This window comes from Eubalaena glacialis, chromosome 6 (assembly GCF_028564815.1).
Source record: "Eubalaena glacialis isolate mEubGla1 chromosome 6, mEubGla1.1.hap2.+ XY, whole genome shotgun sequence".
Lineage (NCBI taxonomy): Eukaryota > Metazoa > Chordata > Mammalia > Artiodactyla > Balaenidae > Eubalaena > Eubalaena glacialis.
Window position 1 is genome coordinate 72,397,343 of NC_083721.1, and position 23,583 is coordinate 72,420,925.

The 23,583-nt window shown below is 40.9% G+C and overlaps 3 protein-coding genes across 7 annotated transcripts in view; 1 reads left to right on the forward strand and 2 right to left on the reverse strand.

Annotated features, from left to right (window-relative positions):
* LMLN (leishmanolysin like peptidase) overlaps positions 1-10,044 on the reverse strand; it is a 75,314-nt gene extending 65,270 nt beyond the window's left edge. For both annotated transcript variants that reach the window (XM_061193192.1, XM_061193191.1), the window contains exon 1: positions 9,826-10,044. In XM_061193192.1, coding sequence (XP_061049175.1) covers positions 9,826-10,044 — 219 coding nt within the window. The remainder of the gene's footprint in view (positions 1-9,825) is intronic.
* Positions 10,045-14,077: 4,033 nt separating this feature from the next.
* Positions 14,078-17,463, reverse strand: RPL35A (ribosomal protein L35a). Of its 2 annotated transcripts, none has more exons than XM_061193199.1 (5): positions 17,445-17,463; positions 16,766-16,810; positions 16,400-16,552; positions 15,159-15,303; positions 14,078-14,139 (listed from the first exon to the last, which is right to left on the reverse strand). In XM_061193199.1, the coding sequence occupies exons 2-5, from the start codon at positions 16,774-16,776 to the stop codon at positions 14,116-14,118; spliced, it is 333 nt and encodes a 110-aa protein (XP_061049182.1). In that variant the 5' UTR covers positions 16,777-16,810; positions 17,445-17,463; the 3' UTR covers positions 14,078-14,115. The 2 variants fall into 2 exon arrangements, with proteins under 2 accessions (XP_061049182.1, XP_061049180.1); XM_061193197.1 differs by lacking the exon at positions 17,445-17,463 and adding an exon at positions 17,245-17,429.
* A 900-nt stretch (positions 17,464-18,363) lies between these two features.
* IQCG (IQ motif containing G) overlaps positions 18,364-23,583 on the forward strand; it is a 40,672-nt gene continuing 35,452 nt past the window's right edge. For all 3 annotated transcript variants that reach the window (XM_061193194.1, XM_061193195.1, XM_061193196.1), the window contains exons 1-3: positions 18,364-18,455; positions 20,250-20,320; positions 21,297-21,564. In XM_061193194.1, the coding sequence (XP_061049177.1) occupies positions 20,313-20,320; positions 21,297-21,564 (276 nt within the window). In that variant the 5' untranslated portion in view covers positions 18,364-18,455; positions 20,250-20,312. The remainder of the gene's footprint in view (positions 18,456-20,249; positions 20,321-21,296; positions 21,565-23,583) is intronic.

Consider the following 23,583-nt stretch of genomic DNA (forward strand, 5'->3'; position numbering starts at 1 on the left):
GGAATATCCCACATGTGGCGGAGCAACTAAGCCCATGAGCCACAACTACTGAGCCCGCGTGCCACAACTACTGAAGCCCACGTGCCTCAAGCCCGTGCTCCACAACAAGAGAAGCCACCACAATGAGAAGCCCATGCACTGCAACAAAGACTAGCCCCCGCTTGCCGCAACTACAGAAAGCCCATGTGCAGAAACGAAGACCCAATGCAGTCAAAAATAAATAAATAAATAAATTTGTAAATAAAATAAAATGATTAATAAACTTAATAAGCCCCTAGAAAGAATGGACTAGAATAAAACAGAATAAACCCAAATTACCACATTAGAAATGAAAGCATGCCTATCACTCAGATTCTATAGACAACAAAAGGATAAACTATTATGAACAATTTTATGTCAATACATTTAACAATTCAGATGAAATAAAGTCCTTCAAAAACACAAGTTACCAAGACTGACACAAGATCAAATGGATACTGTAAGTAGACTTGTATGAGAGAAACTGGATTTATCTATCCCTAAATAGTGGTTTCTTGGGGCCAGAAGTGAAAACATGGGTTTTCTGTAAATGAGCACAAGGGATCTTTCTGGGGTGATGGAAATGTTCTAAAACTGTACTGTGGTGATGGTTCTGTAGATCTGTAAATTTATAAAAATCACTTAATTGGACACTTAAGTGGGTGAATTTTATGGTATATAAATTATAGCTCAATAAAAGTATTAAAAAAAAAACTCTCTGCAAAGAAAACACTAGATCCAGACAGTTTCAGTTATGAATTATACCAGACATTTAAGGAAGAAATTTTCTTTTAGAAAATACATGATAGAATTTCCCAACTCATTATGTAAGGCCCGTATAATTCTGCTATTGAAAGCTAACAAAGGGACTTCTCTGGTGGCGCAGTGGTTAAGAACCTGCCTGCCAATGCAGGGGACACGGGTTCAAGCCCTGGTCAGGGAAGATCCCACATGCCGCGGAGGAACTAAGCCCATGAGCCACAACTACTGAGGCTGCGCTCTAGAGCCCGTGAACCACAACTACTGAGACCCGCATGCCTAGAGCCTGTGCTCTGCAACAGAGAAGCCACCGCAATGATAAGCCCACGCACCACAACGAAGAGTAGCCCCTGTTCACGGCAACTAGAGAAAGCCTGTGCTCAGCAACAAAGACCCAATGTAGCCAAAGATAGATAGATAGATAGATAGACAGATAAATAAATAAATAAATAAATATTTTAAAAAGCTAACAAAGAAGATGGCACAGTAGAAGGACGTGCACTCACTCCCTCTTGCGAGAGCACCGGAATCACAACTAACCCCTGAACAATCATCGACAGGAAGACACTGGAACTCACTAAAAAAGATACCCCACATCCAAAGACAAAGGAGAAGCTGCAATGAGACAGTAGGAGGGCCGTAATCACAATAAAATCAAATCCCATAACTGCTGGGTGGGTGACTCACAAACTGGAGAACACTTATACCACAGAAGTCCACCAACTGGAGTGAAGCTTCTGAGCCCCATGTCAGGCTTCCCAACCTGGGGGCCCGGCAATGGGAGGAGGAATTCCTAGAGAATCAGACTTTGAAGGCTAGCGGAATTTGACTGCGGGACTTTGACAGGACTGGGGGAAACAAAGACTCCACTCTTGGAGGGCACACACAAAGTAGTGTGTGCATCGGGACCGAGGGGAAGGAGCAGTGACCCCGTGGCAGACTGAACGAGACCTACCTGCTAGTGTTGGAGGGTCTCCTGCAGAGGCGGGGTGTGGCTGTGGCTCACCTGGGGACAAGGACACTGGCAGCAGAAGTTCTGGGAAGTACTCCTTGGCGTGAGCCCCCCCAGAGTCCGCCATTAGCCCCACCAAAGAGCCAGGTGGGCTCCAGTGCTGGATTGCCTCAGGCCAAACAACCAACAGGGAGGGAACCCAACCCCACCCATCAGCAGACAACTGGATTAAAGTTTTACTGAGCTCTGCCCACCAGAGCAACAACCAGCTCTACCCACCACCAGTCCCTCCCATCAGGAAGCTTGCACAAGCCTGTCAGATAGGCTCATCCACCAGAGGGCAGACAGCAGAAGCAAGAAGAACTACAATCCTGCAACCTGTGGAAGGAAAACCACATTAACAGAAAGATATACAAAATGAAAAGGCAGAGGACTTTGTACCAGATGAAGGAACAAGATAAAATCCCAGAAAAACAACTAAATGAAGTGGAGATAGGCAACCTTCCAGAAAAAGAATTCAGAATAATGATAGTGAAGATGATCCAGAACCTCGGAAAAAGAATGAAGGCAAAGATCGAGAAGATGCAGGAAATGTTTAACAAAGACCTAGAAGAATTAAAGAACAAACACCTAGAGGAATTAAAGAACAAACAAACAGAGATGAACAATACAATAACTGAAATGAAAAATACACTAGAAGGAATCAATAGCAGAATAACTGAGGCAGAAGAACGGATAAGTGACCTGGAAGACAGAATGGTGGAATTCACTGCCATGGAACAGAATAAAGAAAAAAGAATGAAAAGAAATGAAGACAGCCTAAGAGACCTCTGGGACAACATTAAATGCAACAACATTTGCATTATAGGGGTCCCAGAAGGAGAAGAGAGAGAAAAAGGACCCGAGAAAATATCTGAAGAGATTATAGTTGAAAACTTTCCTAACATGGGAAAGGAAATAGCCACCCAAGTCCAGGAAGCACAGAGAGTCCCAGGCAGGGTAAACCCAAGGAGAAACACACCGAGACACACAGTAATCAAACTGACAAAAATTAAAGACAAAGAAAAATTACTGAAAGCAACAAGGGAAAAATGACAAATAACATACAAGGGAACGCCCATAAGGTTAACAGCTGATTTCTCAGCAGAAACTCTACAAGCCAGAAGGGAGTGGCACGATATATTTAAAGTGATGAAAGGGAAGAACCTACAACCAAGATTACTCTACCCGGCAAGGATCTCATTCAGATTCGATGGAGAAATCAAAAGCTTTACAGACAAGCAAAAACTAAAGAAATTCAGTACCACCAAACCAGCTGTACAACAAATGCTAAAGGAACTTCTCTAAGTGGGAAACACAAGAGAAGAAAAGGACCTACAAAAACAAACCCAAAACAATTAAGAAAAGGGTCATACGAACATACATATCGATAATTACCTTAAACGTGAATGGATTAAATGCTCCAACTGAAAGACACAGGCTCACTGAATGGATACAAATAAGACCCATGTATATGCTGTCTACAAGAGACCCACTTCAGACCTAGGGACACATACAGACTGAAAGTGAGGGGATGGAAAAAGATATTCCATACAAATGGAAATCAAAAGAAAGCTGGGGTAGCAATACTCATATCAGATAAAATAGACTTTAAAATAAAGAATGTTACAAGAGACAAGGAAGGACACTACATAATGATCAAGGGATCAATCCAAGAAGAAGATATAACAATTATCAATGTATATGCACCCAACAAAGGAGCACCTCAATACATAAGGCAACTGCTAACAGCTATAAAAGAGGAAATAGACAGTAACACAGTAACAGTGGGGGACTTTAACACCTCACTTACACCAATGGACAGATCATCCACACAAAAAATGAATAAGGAAACACAAGCTGTAAATGACACAATAGACCAGACAGATTTAATTGATATTTATAGGACATTCCATCCCAAAACAGCAGATTACAGTTTCTTCTCAAGTGCACACAGAACATTCTCCAGGACAGATCACATCTTGGGTCACAAATAAAGCCTCGGTAAATTTAAGAAAACTGAAATCATGTCAAGCATCTTTTCTGACCACAATGCTATGAGATTAGAAATCAATTACAGGGGAAAAAACGTAAAAAACAGAAACACATGGAGGCTAAACAATACGTTACTAAGTAACCAAGAGGTCACTGAAGAAATCAAAGAGGAAATCAAAATATACTTAGAGACAAATGACAGTGAAAACACAATGATCCAAAACCTATGGGATGCAGGGAAGTTTATAGCAATACAAGCCTACCTCAAGAAACAAGAAAAATCTCAAATAAACAATCTAACCTTACCTAAAGGAACTAGAGAAAGAAGAACAAACAAAACCCAAAGTTAGTAGAAAGAAAGAAATCATAAACATCAGAACATAAATAAATGAAAGAGAAACAAAGAAAACAAGAGCAAAGATCAATGAAACTAAAAGCTGGTTCTTTGAGAAGATAAACAAAATTGATAAACCTTTAGCCAGACTCATCAAGAAAAAGAGGGAGAGGACTCAAATCAATAAAATTAGAAAGGAAAAAGGAGAAGTTACAACAGACACTGCAGAAATACAAAGCATCCTAAGAGACTACTACAAGCAACTCTATGCCAATAAAATGCACAACCTGGAAGAAATGGACAAATTCTTAGAACGGTATAACCTTCCAAGACTGAACCAGGAAGAAATAGAAAATATGAACAGACCAATCACAAGTAATGAAATTGAAACTGTGATTAAAAATCTTCCAACAAACAAAAGTCCAGGACCAGATGGCTTCACAGGTGAATTCTATCAAACATTTAGAGAAGAGCTAACACCCATCCTTCTCAAACTCTTCCAAAAAATTGCAGAGGAAGGAACACTCCCAAACTCATTCTATGAGGCCACCATCACCCTGATACCAAAACCAGACAAAGATACTACAAAAAAAGAAAATTACAGACCAATAACACTGATGAATATAGATGCAAAAATCCTCAACAAAATACCAGCAAACAGAATCTAACAACACATTAAAAGGATCATACACCATGATCAAGTGGGATTTATCCCAGGTATGCAAGGATTCTTCAATATATGCAAATCAATCAATGTGATACACCATTTTAACAAATTGAAGAATAAAAACCATATAATCATCTCAATAGATACAGAAAAAGCTTTTGACAAAATTCAACACCCATTTATGATAAAAACTCTCCAGAAAGTGGGCCTAGAGGCAACCTACCTCAACATCATTAAGGCCGTATACGACAAACCCACAGCAAACATCATTCTCAATGGTGGAAACCTGAAAGCATTTCCTCTAAGATCAGGAACAAGACAAGGATGGCCACTCTTGCCACTAATATTCAACATAGTTTTGGAAGTCTTAGCCATGGCAATCAGAGAAGAAAAAGAAATAAAAGGAATACATATTGGAAAAGAAGAAGTAAAACTGTCACTGTTTGCAGGTGACATGATACTATACATAGAGAATCCTAAAGATGCCACCAGAAAACTACTAGAGCTAATCAATGAATTTGGTAGAGTAGAAGGATACAAGATTAATGCACAGAAATCTCTTGCATTCTTATACACTAACAATGAAAGATCAGAAAGAGAAACTAAAGAAACAGTCCCATTCACCATTGCAACAAAAAGAATAAAATACCTAGGAATAAACCTACATAAGAAGGTAAAAGACCTGTACTCAGAAAACTATAAGACACTGATGAAAGAAATCAAAGATGACACAAACAGATGGAGAGAGATACCATGTTCTTGGATTGGAAGAATCAATATTGTGAAGATGACTATACTACTCAAAGCAATCTACAGATTCAATGCAATCCCTATCAAATTACCAGTGGCATCTTTTACAGAACTAGAACAAAAAATCTTAAAATTTGTATGGAGACACAAAAGACCCTGAATAGCCAAAGCAGTCTTGAGGGAAAAAAACGGAGATGGAGGAATCAGACTCCCTGACTTTGGGCTATACTACAAAGCTACAGTAATCAAGACAATATGGTAGTGGCACAAAAACAGAAATATAGATCAATGGAACAGGATAGAAAGCTCAGAGATAAACCCACACACTGATGGTCAACTAATCTATGACAAAGGAGGCAAGGATATACAATACAGAAAAGACAGTCTCTTCAATAAGTGGTGCTGGGAAAACTGGACAGCTACATGTAAAAGAATGAAATTAGAACACTCCCTAACACCATACACAAAAATAAACTCAAAATGGATTCGAGACCTAAATGTAAGACTGGACACTATAAAACTCTTAGAGGAAAACACAGGAAGAACACTCTTTGACATAAATCACAGCAAGATCTTTTTAGATCCACCTCCTCGTGTAATGGAAATAAAAACAAAAATAAACAAATGGGACCTAATGAAACTTAAAAGCTTTTGCAAAGCGAAGGAAACTACAAACAAGACGAAAAGACAACCCTCAGAATTGGAGAAAATATCTGCAAACAAATCAATGGACAAAGGATTAATCTCCAAAATATATAAACAGCTCAAGCAGCTCAATATTAAAAAAACAAACAACCCAATCCAAAAATGGGCAGAAGACCTAAATAGACATTTCTCCAAAGAAGACATACAGATGGCCAAGAAGCACATGAAAAGCTGCTCAACATCACTAATTATTAGAGAAATGCAAATCAAAACTACTATGAGGTATCACCTCACACCAGTCACAATAGGCACCATCAGAAAATCTACAAACAAATGCCGGGGAGGGTGTGGAGAAAAGGGAACCCTCTTGCACTGTTGGTGGGAACGTAAGCTGATACAGCCACTATGGAGAACAGTATGGAGGTTCCTTAAAAAACTAAAAATAGAATTACCATATGACCTAGCAATCTCACTACTGGGCATATACCCAGAGAAAACCATAATTCAAAAAGACACATGCACCCCAATGTTCATTGCAGCACTATTTACAATAGCCAGGTCATGGAAGCAACCTAAATGTCCATCGACAGACGAATGAATAAAGAAGATATGGTACATATATACAATGGAATATTACTCAGCCATAAAAAGGAACGAAATTGGGTCATTTGTTGAGATGTAGATGGATCTACAGACTGTTATACAGAGTGAAGTAAGTCAGAAAGAGAAAACAAATATCGTATATTAACGTGTATATATGGAACCTCGAAAAATGGTACAGATGAACCGGTTTGCTGGGCAGAAGTAGAGACACAGATGTAGAGAACAAATGTATGGACACCAAGGGGGGAAAGTGGCAGGGGGTGGGTGGTGGATGAACTGGGAGATTGGGATTGACATATATACACTAATATGTATAAAATAGATAACTAATAAGAACCTGCTGTATAAAAAAATAAAATAAAATTTAAAAATTCAAAAAAAAAGCTAACAAAAACTTCACTAAGAAAGGAAACTATAAACCAACATCATTCATAAACATAGATGCAAAAGTCCTTAATCTATGAGCAAATTGAATTCAGAAGTGTATTAAAAAGGATAATACATCATAACCAAGTAGGGTCTATTCCAAAAATGCAAGGTTGATTTACTATTGGAAAATCCAATGTGATATACCATATCACACTACATATTATATAATTCCATTGATATAAGCTCAGTTCTAAATAGGCAAAACTAATTTGATGTAAAATCTAAATCTAATACCAAAAGAAAAAAGGAACAATAGTCGCCTGGGGTGGATGGGAGAGACTGACTGGCACAGGACAGGAGGGAACTTTCTGGAGACTTGAAAATGTTCTATATTGTGATAGGGTTGTGGGTTTTACATGAATATACATGATTGCATTTGCTACATTTCAGTATACATAAACCTTACAAAAAAATTTTTTTAAGTAAAAATAACAGTGGGAAGATGGGGAATGGGTAGAAGTATATGAAACAGAATAAGAGAATACTGTTAAGTGCTGAAGCTGGGTGAAGGGTCATGAGAGTTCATTATACAATTCTGTTTGGGGGTTTGTTTTAATTTACATAATAAAAACAAAAACAAAAACAAAACAAAACAAAACGTAGAGTTTTTAGTTGAGAAGAAGATATATGAGTCAAAATGTTTTGTAGTTCCCCACCATTACCAATAAAAAGTTACTGTAATTTCCTGTTGCAATTAACAGAGGTGCAGTCACTAGTAGTACAATGAATAGTACTTGCCTATACTTTGTGTCCAAGCTAAAGCAAAGAGATTGGTTAGGAGGACTTGCTACTGCATACTCTATGAAGAACTAGTAAAATTTATTAGGAATATGAACTCTCAAGAAGAACTTAATAGCTTGCTTTGAATATCTGAAGCACTATCACTATTTAGTTTGTTCAGTCAAGAGCCATAAATAAAAATAGTGGATGGAAGTTTCAGGAAGAGTTTTCAGCTGTATATTTTTATTATATCTGGCCGTGCCACGCGGCATGCGGGATCTTAGCTCCCTGCCAGGGACTGAACCCGTGCCCCCTGCAGTGGAAGCTCGGAGTCTTAATCACTGGACCAGCACGAACGTCTGTGTTTTCAGCTCCATAAAAAGAAGAACAATGATCTCTCCAAAAAGCAAAGGGGCTGCCTTCGGAGATAACTTCCGTATTTGTGGAAATGTTCAAATATAAGTAGGAGATTTGTACACTGGCAACAATCACAAGAAGAAAACAGCTATTAAGGTTCCTTCTAGTACAGAGATTTTGCAGTTCTCTGAACTATTTTCTCTTCTTTTGATCTAAATTCAAAGAGAGAAGTGCAGGGCTTTGTGGGAATGTCTTTTAAAAAGAATTCACTAGGTGGTTGGGGGGAACTGAGGAGATGTTTAAGGGTACAAACTTGCAACTAGTAGATAAGTCCCAGACATCTAACGTACAACATAGTGATTATAGACAGCAATACTGTATTATAAGCTTACAAGTGGCTAAGAGACTAAATAAAATAAAATAAAATAATTCAGCCAGAATGCAGTGTCATGATAAAAGCTGTAATACAGTCACAAACCCCAAACTTAGTATTCTGGCATATACGGTTATGAACAGCATGCATAGAAATTTTTGGCAATTATCACAAAAATGAATGGTCTTAGATTTCTGGGCTGAACTGAAAATTTCTAGATTAATCTTTCTTGTTAAAGTAATAAGACAAATTATAAAATCAATCACAACATGCAGCCCTGACCCAGGTACTGTGTCTTCTTTCCTCAAAGAATACTGATTATTGTGGGCCCTCCTCTGATCTAAGTACTGTGGAGAAATCAAAGTATAAGACACAAACCTTATCCCACGGAAAATTACAATTTAACTACAAAGGCAAGACACGCCTGAAAACAAACCGTCACCACATAGCGGTACTTGGTTAAGTGCCAGAAGAGAGTACAGATAAGACATACTGTGAAATGGAAAGAACATTCTACTGGGGGTGTTCAGCAGGCTGCCTTGAGGTTAAGGAACTCAGAATGAAAGAATTTAGACAGGAATAAAAATGTAATGGGAGGGAGGCAGGCACTTCCAGGGCAGGAGAACAGGGTAAAGCAAGCAATGTGATGAACTAACTTGAAAATCAACCTGAATTTTGTCTCCAGAGAATCCCCAGTATCCCTTCAATGCCTTTGTCTAGCTCTCCTATCAATTTCTTCTCAAACCTTTAGATCAGTGGTTCCCAAAGTGAGGTCCTTGGACAAGCAGCATCATCAACTATCTGGGAACTTCAACTGCAAATTCTGAGGCCCCGTCCCAGATCTAATGAGTCAGAAGTGGGCAGAGGGAGGGAATGGAGCGACAATCTGTGTTTGAACAAGTCCTTCAGGTGATTCTGATGCCCGTTCAAGTTTGAAAACCTTTGCTCTAGGACTACCTGATAAGCACAACCCTCCGCGCAGGAAACTGATGACGTTCTGAGTGCCTAACTGAGCCACTTCGCTGGGTGCAGGAAGGGAGTTGATAGCAGGTCCCAGCTCTCTAAGAGTTCAGTCTCTGGCCCAATCTCGCTTTCTCCTCCAGTACCCCTTGTTCCAATCACTATCCTCTATGCCATCGCCTCCCGTATTACTTTACCCTCACAGGGCCCCTCCGTCGCCCTACCTCAGACTCAGAGGGGACGTGGTGCCGGCAGGGAGGAGAACTGCCCAAGGAGACAGGAATAGATGTAGCGCTTGCCCGGAGCCCGCCCAACAGGAGTAAAACGCCTCGGACCCATAAAGAACCGCTCCAGTGCCACCGGCTCGGGCCCCGGCCTGAAGCCGAGGAGCCCGCTCTTCCACCCGTCTCGGCCGCCATCTTGAGGCCGAGCGTCGTTACCATGGAGTACGTGACGCCTCCGCGCCCCTCGCCAGCCCCGCCCCTCGCCTCTCGAGGCAGGTGGAGGGACTCGGCGGTGGAAAGGTGCTTTTTGATTGGCTAGCGTCACCCATAAGAAGTTCACCGCGGAAGACAAGAGTTGCATCACGTCCATCGCGTCTCATTCGCGCGAAGCCAGCCAATAAACGGCACTTGGCGGCCCACGTGAGTTGGGCTGTGGGAAGACTAGTGGGTGCTGTTGGTAATGGGATGTTGATATGTCGGTGTCCTTACTGAGGCGGTTTTTCACTTTAATTCAGTTATTCACCGAAAAGATATGCACTCACTAGGTGCCAGGCGCTTAGACATATAAATACATGCAAAATCTTTTATGGTTAGCTCTCTGTATAAAAGGTAAATGGAATGTAATTTTCATTTTTACTTATCCTGAGTCACCAATTCTAGACCTACTTTTTAAAAAAATTTAAGTGTAGTTGATTTACAATATCGTGTTAGACCCACTTAATGAAAGTCATTTTCTGTAAAATCAAATGTGTTCTTTACTATTCAACCCCATCCCTTAACTTCTATGAATGTAAGAATTGCAACTGCATTAACCCCGGAGACTAGGTAGATGCTTGCTATTAAGGCAACTACCTTAAAAACTGAGCCGTGAGGAACTATAAGAAATTGGAAATTGGGACAAATCTCCTTGTGGCCCATGAAACAAAGAATTAAAACCAAGAACTGAAAGCACCGAGCTGTAACAGTCATTCCAGGAACTGAATATTGTAAATTACTATGCTAGGAACTGTAGTAGAAAAAAAAAAGAACAGAAAATCCCCAAGAATTTACAATTCATTGGTGAAGATAATGTACTTAAAAAAAAAAAAAGAAAAAAGAAAAAATGGTTGGGGCATTTTACCAGTAGACTCATTAGATGTGTCTATCATCCCACAACTAGTGGAAGCTGGGATTTCAAACAAAATTTATCACTTTATAACGTACTGTCTACACAAAACCACAAAGAAATTGCAGATTGTGAGTAAAGAATGGTACCGGTCATCTTCAGTTTCCTAGGGGTAAAGGCAGTGTCATGCTGGTGGAGGGGCAGTTTCCATAGTCTAAAGGACAAGATGCTAGCCGTTTTAAGTTCATTTCTGTGAAACATTCAACTCCTCCAATGTAACTTTGGCTTGAGGACTGCCTTTGCACTGACCAAACCTCGCTATGGGAGCAGAAAAGCGTAATACAGGCTCTCACTCCCCCCACCCAACCGTCTCCTAGTCCCCCAACTTTGTAAATGCACTGTTACCCGCTCAGCAACCAAAGCTAGGAAGTTAGTTTTGAAGACTCCTCTCTACAATCAATCGGTTTTAACATTCGGTTAATGTTTAGTCTGCTCTATTAAAGTACTCAAATATCTCAGTTAAGACTGCAAAGCCTACCTGGTTTTCCCTTCCTTCAGTTTATGCTGGGTTGCCCCAGGGATCTTTCTAAAATATGAATCTTGTCACCTGTCACTCAAGCTCTTCAGTGACACTCTAATACAAGAATATTGTTAGAACTTCCCTGGTGGTCCAGTGGTTAAGACTCAGTGTTTCCACTGCAGGGGGGAAGGGTTCCATCCCTGGTCGGGGAACTAAGATCCCCGACATGTCATGGGCAGCATAGCCAAAAAAAAAAAAAATAAAGACTATTGTCTAAAATCCTGGCACCTGGTAGTTTTCTAGACTTACTTTCCAATTACTTCCCATTGGTTTCAGTCACACTACATAACCCAGTTAAATTGTTCAAGTGCCTTCTGCTTTCGCAATGTTTGTGCCATTTCCCTTTTCTGAAGTACCACCCCTAAGCATCTCTTCCTCTATTCGATGATCCCCAAGAGTACATCTACTTAACTGGCACAACAAAGTAGTTACCTTTAGTTTATGTTGGCTGTTTTTTTTTTTTTTAATTATGTTTTGTCTCCGTTGGGTCTTTGTTGCTGCTCACGGGCTTTCTCTAGTTGCAGTGCGCGGGCTTCTCATTGCGGTGGCTTCTGTTGTTGCGGAGCATGAGCTCTAGGCGCACGGGCTCAGTAGTTGTGGCACACGGGCTTAGTTGCTCCACAGCATACGGGATCTTCCCAGACCAGGGCTTGAACCCATGTCCCCTGCACTGGCAGGCAGTCTTAACCACTGCGCCACCAGAGAAGCACCACCCCCCCTTATTTTTTTTAATAAATTTATTTATTTTTGGTTGCATTGGGTCTCCGTTGCTGCGCAGGGGCTTTCTCTAGTTGTGGTGAGCGGGGGCTACTCTTCATTGCGGTGCGCGGGCCTCTCATTGAGGTGGCTTCTCTTGCTGCAGAGCACGGGCTCCAGGCACACGGGCTTCAGTAGTTGTGGCGCACATGCCTAGCCGCTCCGCGGCATGTGGGATCTTCCTGGACCAGGGCTCAAACCCATGTCCCCTGCATTGGCAGGTGGATTCTTAACCACTGCGCCACCAGGGAAGCCCCCCCCCCCCTTATTTTTTAATATTTATTTTCTTTGTCTTTTGGCTGTGTCGGGTCTTAGTGCGGGCTCTTCCTTGTGGTGCACGGGCTTCTCTCTAGTAGTGGCACGCGAGCTTACTTGCCCTGCGGCATGTGTGATCTTAGTTCCGCGACCAGGGATCGAACCTGCATCCCCTGCATTGGTAGGCGGATTCTTTACCACTGGACCACCAGGGAAGTCCCCTAACCAAATTTCAAGTTGTGGGGCCATGAAATGAACTGCTTAGATCCGGCGAAGAGAGCATAACTGACCAATGACTCCAAGCTGCTTCTCCTTACCATCCACCTCATTTGCCTTGAGGCCATGGCTCCCGAGGGTTGCTGCTAGACAAATAAGACTGGCAGTACAAACACAAGCCCCTTTTCCGTGACTCTTCCAACAGCAATTTTGGCTTCAGGGCCACCATTAAACTAACCAAACCGTAGAACTGCTGTGCGCCTTCATGCTAATCATTTTTTAGAGTCTGCTTCTTAGAGAAACCAAATACAAATAAAAACTGTTAAAAGGGGTGCAGTTTGGCAAACTCCCAGTTTTCTGTTGATATTTTCAGTGGAACGTCAAGATCTGTTGGTTAATAAAAGGAGTACCTGCTCCTGCATCAAACACCTAAATCCACCATACTGCAAACTGATGCCTTGGTTCAAACTTGTATTCAGCACATTCTGAGATTTAAAATATTCTGCAGCCCTGCTTAGTTGCCTTTGTATCATGCCAAAACATCTCAATCCTGCACTTTACTATTAAAACATGGAGCAAAGGAAAGCAACCCTGTCCAGGCAATCCTGACCACCCCTCACCAAAACTTTTTAAGGTATGTGGCAACTTAGGGACACTTTCAACTTAGTCATTATTCCCAGTCAAGTGTTATATCCTGGATGCTTTGTCCAGTCACAAATCCCAAGGATATCTCATCCAAATGAGCTGCCAAATACCATCAATATAATCCTCATTCAAATTTCTCCCAACTACCATTTTTAAGCCCCAAGTTTCCCAACCAATCTATATTGAACAAGTGCATGCTACTACAAGGTACTTTAGGAGGTCAAGATATTTTCAGTTTCTTTCAATTTAATGAGGGAGGCAGTTACCAGTACCACAGCTGAAATAAGGGGAAAAGTTATAGATCCATTTGATGTGGAAATCTGGAAAAGTTTCATGGTGTATATCAACACTGGCTAAAAATTGACTTCTGTCCTTCCTGCGGGTATCTCCACTTGTCCAAAAACTTTTCATAGGCTAGGTTCCAGCACTCCATCACTGTAAACCTTCCAAGATACTCCTTTCCACTGTCCCCAACTAAAGCTTCCTTGTAACCTTCCCCCCAACATTTAAGGTCTTATATTAAGATACATCCTATCCTCATCAAAACCCTCCTGTTGTCGAAATCCCTATAATTGCCATATTCTCTGGGCTCCCGTATACTCTGAAAATGCCCAATAACCACCACCATTTAAGCACTTAGCAACTGAATTTAGGGCAAAGAATTTTTTAAGCCGTGTTAACAAAAATACAAGGGAACAAATCCACACTTTTATTTATTTACTTTTCAGTAAGTTTAAATCCTTGAAGGGTACAGCATCTGGTGGGGGGGAAAGAACATAATGTCATTAAGTGCATGTTATATACAAACAGTTATTGAATACCACAACATGAATAAATCTCCCATTGTCCCATTACCCATCTCTGAAAGGCACCCAATGACTTATATCCTCGTGGGAAGGGAACTAAATTTTTAGAGCCTTCAGTTTCTAGGTGAACATTCTTTGACTAAGAACCAGTACTGGGAACCCGAGAATCCATTTAATTTTGCTTCCTCTAACGATAGTAAAAACCTCCTCTGATGAGAAATCTCAACTGCTCAGCAGGGTTCAAAAGTACCCCGTGACCCCAAGGATGTAGCCATGTCTATTAAAAATAGATCCTAACTGAAGAAAACAGGAGCTATCCTGTTAAAAATATCACAGAATCTGGAGTTGAAGTCCTGGGACATGAGCATTGGTTTTCTTCTATAAAATAAGGCTAATACCTATTTGAACAAGACTGTCATGATGAAGAGATCGGAAATATTAATTATGCCAGGAAAAGGTATGTTGAATTTTTATTTTCTAGCAATTACTTCAGAGCCCAATAAATATATTTGCCAGAAAATTGTTCATTTAAATAGGTGACCCTCGAACAACACAAGTTTGAACTGTGCGGGTCCACTTATATACAGATTTTTTTTCAGTAAATACTTACTACATGATCCACAGTTGACTGAATCCACAGATGCAGAGGCCAACTGTAAAGTTATACGTGGATTTCTCACAGTGCCCCTAACCTCTGCGTTGTTCAAGGGTCAACTGTGCTATTCCCCACCACCCCCAGGCAGCTTTAGCAATTACCTGAAATCTAGGCACAATCCATTTGAACCCTTTGCCTTCACTTTTCTTATAATGCCAAGAAAATGTTCCATAATACATTTACACAGTAGCCCCTAATTTTACAGCATGATCTATTGGTGACATTTTATAATCACAATAGTCCTTAGTAGTCAAAGCCAAACACCATGAGCTTAGTTTGATTCAAAAGGTGCCACGTTGCTAATAATGTACTTACCACACGGATTCTGTGTCCAATGGCCTTAGCAGGAAGGTTGCTTCGGAATTTGGCACGAACCATGCCACTGTTTCCATGAGCACGCGTTATCTTTCCCCAGATTACTCTGGTTTTGTTAGGTTTTCCACCAGGAGTTACTGTGTTGCTGATTTTAAAAGAGGATTAAAAAAGGCATGAGAACCCAGACAACCAGTATAGTGTGGTACAAAATCAAGGTGACTTCTAGACCAGTCGCCCTCAACCCTAGCTTAAATGGTAATAGCTGTAATATAGGGAGGGGGCAGGGAAGGGGGGGGGGGGACAAGAAATGTGAGGATATTTTGAGTGTAGGGAGAGAGGAACTTGTTTGTAATTTTAAATAGCCAGGGAAGGCCTTACTAAGACACTAACACTGGAAAAAAAGACTCGAAGGTAAGGGAACAGCTTGTGTTAAAAACTGAGGTTGTGTCCCTGGCTTGTGGAAAGGAAGACGATGCCAAGAGATGAATCCTAGCTGGGTTAAGAGAGGACAGAGGGAGCCCTGAATGCATACGGTCTTAGAAGCTCCTTAATGACTTTAGCTTTTACTAAATGAGATGGGGAAGAGTTGGAATTTGAGCAATGTACAGATGATTTGACTTATAATTTTAAAGGATTGGGAAATCCCTGGTGGTCCAGTGATTAAGACTCCATGTTTTCACTGCCAAGGGCCCGGGTTCAATCCCTGGTCAGGGAACTAAGATCCTGCAAACCACGCATGGCAAAAAAAATTTAAAAATTAAAAAATTTAAAGGATCACTCTGGTTGCAGGAGGAAAGGGGAATGGGGGAGATGAAAACATGTTCCCAAATATCTTTTTAAAAACAATTTAAATACACAATAGTCCACCCATTTCTTCCACCCCCGCCCCACCTCTATCCCAGAGATTTTAATTGATCTGGAATGGGTTTAAGAACCAATGCTCTAGAGAGATAACATCTTTAAACATCTATAAAAATTGTAACTTCAAGAGATCAAAATGAATTAAGCGATGTGAAAAATGCTCTATAAAACCTTAAGATCATAATACAAGGACCTGACGCCTTCCTTAAAACAAATTAATAGATGTAATTTTTCTAAGTGCAGAAGACACCTATATCCAACACTAACCATGAATTTCCTTGAACTCCCAAAGTAGAAACCACAACAGTACCATTTACTTAACAAACTTCAAATGAGACCAATCAAGTGAAAACTCAAAAAGCACAATACTATCAACTTACTTCTTTGCTTTGTACACGTAAGCACATCTCTTGCCTAGATAGAATTCAGTTTCATCTCGAGCGTATACACCTTCAATTTTCAGGAGAGCTGTGTGCTCCCTCTGGTTCCGTAGACCCCGCTTATAGCCAGCAAAAATGGCCTTGGACCACAGCCTAAGACAAAATATACTGTTAATCATAAGCTGTTAAAAGATCTCATTTAACTTCAACAAACCACAGGTATGATTTGGCTTGTAATGACAACCACCTAAAAGTTACCTATATAGCAAACATCTAATTTTTTCCCCACCAGTTTTAAACTCACATGTAGGATCACGCCTAATAAACAAACTACAAGTACAAAGCAATGATATTTAAAACGCATACCTCCCAGACATATTTGTCGTTTTAGAAGTCCTGTTCCCAGCAGGCCTTAAAACAAAAATAATCAGTTTAAAATCTTGCAACGCGCGTTTCCCACCTAGTCTCCTCTGGAATAGCGCCTCAAACTCAAGACAATACCTGATAACTAAGCAAATTCCAAAAGGAAGACGAAACCTAAAGTAGCAAGACAGTACACTACAGGAAGTAACTCCTAGAAACCCCAAAATAAAGCCTTAAGAAAGTTCACGCCACGATCATGGGGAAAAAAAAAGATCAAGGAGCCAGAGAAGCACGCAGAGAACAAGACTTTTAAACACTGAATGGGAAAGAAAAGCTAAGGAAAGACATAGTAAGCAGGCAAAGCCATGTTTGAGGTGGGAGTAAATGAACAAAGAACCCTGCCTAAAAGTGCCACTGCTGCCAGACAAAATGCATCTATTTTATATTTTACTCCGCTAGGGACCGCAAGCAACTCCAGTTACCGGAGCACCCATTCTCGGAGGTCAGGGGACCAGCACCATCAGTCCCGTATCTCCTCCATCCTGTCCTCCCTGTTGCTGGAATCCATAGAAATCATGAGCTGGTAGAGCCTCGGAGCCGCACCAGCATCTCATGAGAGGCATATAGCCGAGCCGACCCCACTTATTCGCCCCCAAAGTTCAGCTGCGGGAACACCACACACCTCCACAGGGTCCAAGATGGCTGAAAAAGAAACAGAAGGCCCCGCCGCGTGGCCTCGTGGGTAAACGCCTCTCCGCCCCGCCCCCCCATTTAGGTATCTTCCGCCACCGCCAAGAAAATAAGCCTCAGAAATCGTCTTCTGACTGAAATAAGCCACGTTCAAGAGCACTCGTACAATTCTTTCCCTAAGTCCTTTTATCTTTGTAAACTGCAACATGTACTATATACTTTGGAACAGAGGGAGGCAAAATGGTAGCCAGCTAAAGGAGAAGAACAGGTCCTCCGAATCTGTGCGTTGCCATAGAAACACCTTAGCTTGGTTCCGGCGGCGTCGGGTGCTGTAGCGGGAAAAGTGAAGCCGGACTGGAGGACTACCCCCGCCTCGAATACCCCAGATTTGATTCGCCAACAAGGGGGTATCTTTCCTTCTTACCACATAGCAGTAGGGCGAACGGAAACTCTCGGATCCTATCCTGGAAGAGAAAGACTGCGAGCACAAAGGCAGGAGGAGAGAGCTCTTCCTTCTCTTTATCTTTTGTCCCCCACCACCCCCTTACTCCTTTCCTCCTTCTACTCCTTTATCTCTTTCCAGAAATGACTTAAGTTCTTACCGCCAATCTTCATTTTGACTCCGAGGGTGAAGAGCACTGTCCTGAAAAGGCTTTGTTGCCTTTTAAGGAGAAGTCATTCAGCTGCCAAACTCTCGCGGCGCGCAGCACCGTGGTCACGTGCCATAGGTCTTCAGTAAATATTCGTAGACTAGAATGGGATAGCTTAGTGGACGTGAGAGATTTACATTTCCTAATTATTGCACATTTATTTGTGTTGCCCTATGGATTCATTCCTTTTGTCAGCAGTTTGTTGAATGACTGACTACCACGTACGAAATTTTGTTCTTGGCTCGGAGGAGGCTGCAGTAAACAGAACAACAGAAAACTCTGCCCTCATGGAACTTACATCCTAGTAGGGGGAGCAAGACAATGAGCAAGTAAAATATATGGCACATTAGAAGGTAATGTGAGAAAAAATTTTCTCTGTGGAGATTGGCTCCAGATGGGGCAAATGGCAGATACCTAGAAATAAGCCACTGATTTAAGCTAGTACCTGATGGACCAGTGGTGAAGAGGTGAGGGGAAGAGTCGTTCAACTTGAAAGAATAGCATATGCAAAGACCCTGAGTTGGAAGGGAGCATGATTCCATAGGAGAAAGAAGCCCATTGAAGCTGGAGCCATGAGAGCAATAAAAGGACAGTGCCAGATGGATCTGGAGAGAAACAGAGTAGCCCAGATCATGCAGGCCCTATGGTCCAAGTTAAGAATTTTACTTTTTTTCCCAAGTTAGTGAGAAACCATTGAAGGGTTCTAAGGAGAGACATGATGAGATTTTCAATTTTAAAAGATGAGTTCTTCATTTCAAAAAGATCACTTTTAATTTGGAAGCTGTGGGGCTTCCCTGGTGGCACAGTGGTTAAGATCGGCCTGCCAATGCGGGGACACGGGTTAGAGCCCTGGTCTGGGAAGATCCCACATGCCGCAGAGCAACTAAGCCTGTGCGCCGCAACTACTGAGCCCGCGCACCTAGAGCCCATGCTCTGCAACAAGAGAAGCCACTGCAATGAGAAGCCCGTGCACCGCAACGAAAACTAGCCCCTGCTCTCTGCAACTAGAGAAAGACCCAATGCAGCCAAAAACAGTTAATTAATTTTTAAAAATTTGGAAGCTGTTAGAGTAGTTCAGGCAAGAAACAACAGCTAGATTCAGCATGGTGTTGGGGGAGATGGAAATTGAAGGTAAAATCCACAGGACCTCATGGTGGTTTGAATTGGGGGAATGCTGATGTCAGGATGACAGGAAAGAAGCAGAAATGACTCCTGAGTTTCTAGTATTGAGGAATGAGAAGCCATAACAGAACGAAAGCACTGGATTCTACATAAGCATAGTCCTATCTTACCTATGTGAGGCACACTTACCTATGCCCCAGGCCTAAAAAATGGAAAAATATAGAAACAACAACACAGCAAAAGAACAAAATCTTAACACCATGTTACTTCCTCCTAAGACTGCCCTTGAACCAGAAAATTTGGCTAGTTTGGAGTATCTTTTTTTCAGTTTACATAAAGATTCTTTAATTTTTGCATATAAGATGTTTGTTGCATGAGACATACTTGTAACCACGCTCCTCAGGATCACTTTACTGTGGACAAAATCACACTGGAAACTTACCATTCATTATTCATTCAGTATAGAGCAAAAATCTGCATAGGGTGTTCTCATTGTAAAGGTTATTTAAGCAGAAAGGACTTTGGTTTACTGAGGAAGGGTAACATCTTAACAGCAGTGTTGAACTGATTTTCAGGATAAATACAGTTTTTCTAAGTGCAATCTCAGTTGTTTTTCTAAGTCTGGGTGCAATAAATTCTGTTAATCTGGCAGATCAGGGAAATGGAGCCATCAAATTAAATATTTTAGTAATCAGAATAACAGAAAAGTAAATCTGTTATATAAAGATTACCAATTAATACTCAGAATATAATTAAAAAACATACAAAAGCCACGCTGGGCACTAATTTACCTTAAGAAACTTGAAGATTATATTTATCTGCCAATAATTAAGCTGACTACTTAATACACCTGTGCCACATGGTGGCAGTGGTTCTTCCATCTCCGGCACTGCTCTGCTAAGCCAAAAGGGGGGATAAGCCACAGCGCTTGTAATTCTTTTTCTCTTAATGGAAGAGTATAGAAATAACTTAAATGTCATTCAACATTCCCTTAAACTAATCTCAATGTTTTCTTCCCACTTTAGGTGACTGCATTTTTGTGAGATTATAAATATACCAAGGAGGTTAACAAAACGAACTCAAGAAGAATGGAAGAGTATGTTTCAAATTCCAATTTATTATATATTCATATGTACATATATAAAAAAATATATATATATATGAAATGCCTTATGTTAAATTTCCGTGTATTGTTTACCTATGGCTGTGTAACAAATTACCCTAAAACTTAGTGATTTAAAATATAAACATTTATTATTTCACACAATTTCTGTGGGTCAGGAATTTAGGCGTAGCTTGGTTGGATGGTTTAAGAATTTGGGAGCAGCTTAACTGTATGGTTCTGTTTGGGGATTTCTCATAAGTCAGAGTTGGCCAGGGCTGCAATCATCTGAAGAGTTGACTGGGGCTAGAGGATCCACTTCCAAGATGGCTCATTTACAGAGCTGGCAGGTTGATGCTGGCTGTTGGCAAGAGGCCTTAGTTCGTCACCCTCATGAACCTTTTCACAGGGCTCCTTAAGTGTCCTTGTGACAAGGCATCTGGATTCCCACAGAGTGAGAGATATGAGAGAATAATGGAGAAGCTTTAACGTCTCAAAATCACCTAGCCTTGGAAACCACAATATCCTTTTGGTTACATAGGTTAGTCCTATTCAATGTGAGGAAGACTACCAAAGGGCAAGAGTACAAGAAGGTGAGAATCATATGGTCCACCTTGGAGACTGGCTACTACATTCTATTTTTCACTAACCATGAGACAGTTTTGGTTGGCATCTAAAGATGTTGCTAGAAAAAAGTTTATTTTAGCCCAAGTTCAAATTGGTTAAGCATAGCCAAATAGCCCAGGCTACATATCTTTATTAAACAGTAAGTTGCTTTTCTTTGGGAGGTCAGAATGTTACTGGGAGGTATTTAGCAGAATCATCTGCAAACTACTTTTGTTCATTATCTTGGTTATATTATATGACAAAATGGACTTTGTAGGCGCCAATCTACATGCTGCCTCTGCTTTTGAGTTTAAGTAATTTTTAAACATTTGGTGGCTGACTTATTTTTTCCTTCATTCTTTAGAGGTCAGCTGGAAGCCTCAAATCTTCCTCCAAAAATTTGGCATTCTGAGGTGACAGTGGCAGTGACAGGTGAACCACCTACTGCTGTAGAAGAAAATGAAGAAACAGCCAAAGAAACAGCCATAGAAATCATCCCAGAAATCACGGAGCCACTCTCCTTTCTAGATGTACTGAGGATCTCTGCAGTTCTGGAGGACACCACAGACCAGCTCTCTATTCTAAACTATATCATGCCAGTTCAGTATGAAAAAAGAAAAAGCATCAGCGTGGTATATACATTCAGCATTACTTAATTTTTGCTTTCTTTTCTTTTTATTTCTCCATCATTGTCAGTACCTATGCCATTCAATTTAACTTGGGAAATAGCACCTTCATATCAGATAAAGGGCTACAATAATTATCTGAGATATATAGTCTCAATTAATGGAGTGAAATAGACATAGCTCAAGGTACATTACCAATCAGAATATCCTTTTCCTCCAATATATTGGCATTATTCTAAAAGGCCTATAGATAAATCAGTATAAATACAATATATATACTGAGGAGATGGAACAAGTAATTGTGTCGTCTTACCTATCTTGTATTTCTCAGCTGCTAAAAGCTAACTGAACACTAGGGGGAGGAAATTCAACTGGACCCTGTCAACATTGCTTTCATCTAAAATGACTTTGTTATTGCTAAATATGTTGCAATCTGCCTTTTTAAATATCCAGCCACATCATTGTGTCAGCCATTACACTTTCAATGATGTCACGGACTCCTCCTCAAAGGACCACTGAGTTATCAAAAAACTCAGCTTGGTAGTGAGCAAAATCTTTATGAATTCTTAAGCTCTTATAAATTTTAATAACTTGGGTTGTAGATATAAAATAGAAACAATTTATAAATACAAATACATATTTATTACGTTTAACAAAATTGCATTATATAATTTGTACAGAATATATTCTTTATTTTTTTAAATTTTATTTATTTGTTTTTGGCTGCATTGGGTCTTTATTGCTGGCACGCGGACTCTCTCTAGTTGCGGTGAGCGGGGGCTACTCTTCGTTGTGGTGCGTGGGCTTCTCATTGCACTGGCTTCTCTTGTTGCGGAGCACGGGCTTTAGGCACTTGGGCTTCAGTAGTTGTGGCGCACGGGCTTAGTTGCTCTGCGGCATGTGGGATCTTCCTGGACCAGGGCTCGAACCCATGTCCCCTGCATTGGCAGGTGGATTCTTAACCACTGCACCACCAGGGAAGTCCCCAGAATATATTCTTATTTCTGATTCTATGATAAATGAAAATTGCTATAAAAATGAGAGGGTAAATTGATTTTCATGTCTAACAGAAAAGAAGTCCATATGTATTGTGACTAGAAAATTAAATTTCCATTTAATTGCCCCTTACGATTTTAAATTGATTTTATTTTTATTTATTTTTGGCTGCATTGGGTCTTTGTTGCTGCTCGCAGGCTTTCTCTAGTTGCGGCGAGCGGTGGCTACTCTTCGTTGTAGCGCGTGGGCTTTTCATTGCGGTGGCTTCTCTTGTTGCGGAGCATGGGCTCCAGGCGTGCGGGCTTCAGTAGTTGTGGCTTGCGGGCTCTAGAGCGCAGGCTCAGCAGTTGTGGCGCACGGGCTTAGCTGCTCCGTGGCATGTGGGATCTTCCTGGACCAGGGCTCAAACCTGTGTCCCCTGCATTGGCCGGCGGATTCTTAACCACTGCATCAGGGAAGCCCGCCCCTTACGATTTTAAAGTTATTATTATTACTATATGTATATGTATAACCTGGGTTTATACAGCTTTTATTAAAGTTTTAAAAGTTTATACAAAATTTTAATAGAACACTGGATTTGGAGTTGGGGACCTTTATGGTTTAGTTGTGTGCTATGGGCAATTCATTTCGCTTTCTTGGTCTTAGTTTTCTCATTTGTAAATTGTGATAGAGTTTTTTTTTTTTTAATTTTATTTATTTTTTGGCTGTGTTGGGTCTTCGTTGCTGTGAGCGGGCTTTGTCTTGTTGCAGCCAGCAGCGAGCAGGGGCTATGTTTTGTTGCAGTGCGCGGGCTTCTCATTGTGGTGGCTTCTCTTGTTGTGGAGCGCTGGGCTCTAGGCACGCGGGCTTCAGTAGTGTGATGGAGTTTTAACTAAATGATCCCTTCTAATACTAACATTCTATGAGTTTTGAGGTACTTTTAAAACATTAATGGGTATTATAGGAATTAGTTTCCTTATTAACTTATGAAAAGCAAAGATATTGGAAACCCAAGAACTAAGCCTTTCAATGCTTTTAAAATGAGTCTAA

Bases quoted from the DNA above. Each gene is read 5' to 3' on its own strand.
- RPL35A (XM_061193199.1), bottom strand. The intron at 15,304-16,399 runs GTAAGTTGATAG...TTTTAAAATCAG, and splicing joins TACGTGTACAAAGCAAAGAA to CAACACAGTAACTCCTGGTG. The intron at 14,140-15,158 runs GTAAGTACATTA...CCCCCCCACCAG, and splicing joins TTGGACACAGAATCCGTGTG to ATGCTGTACCCTTCAAGGAT.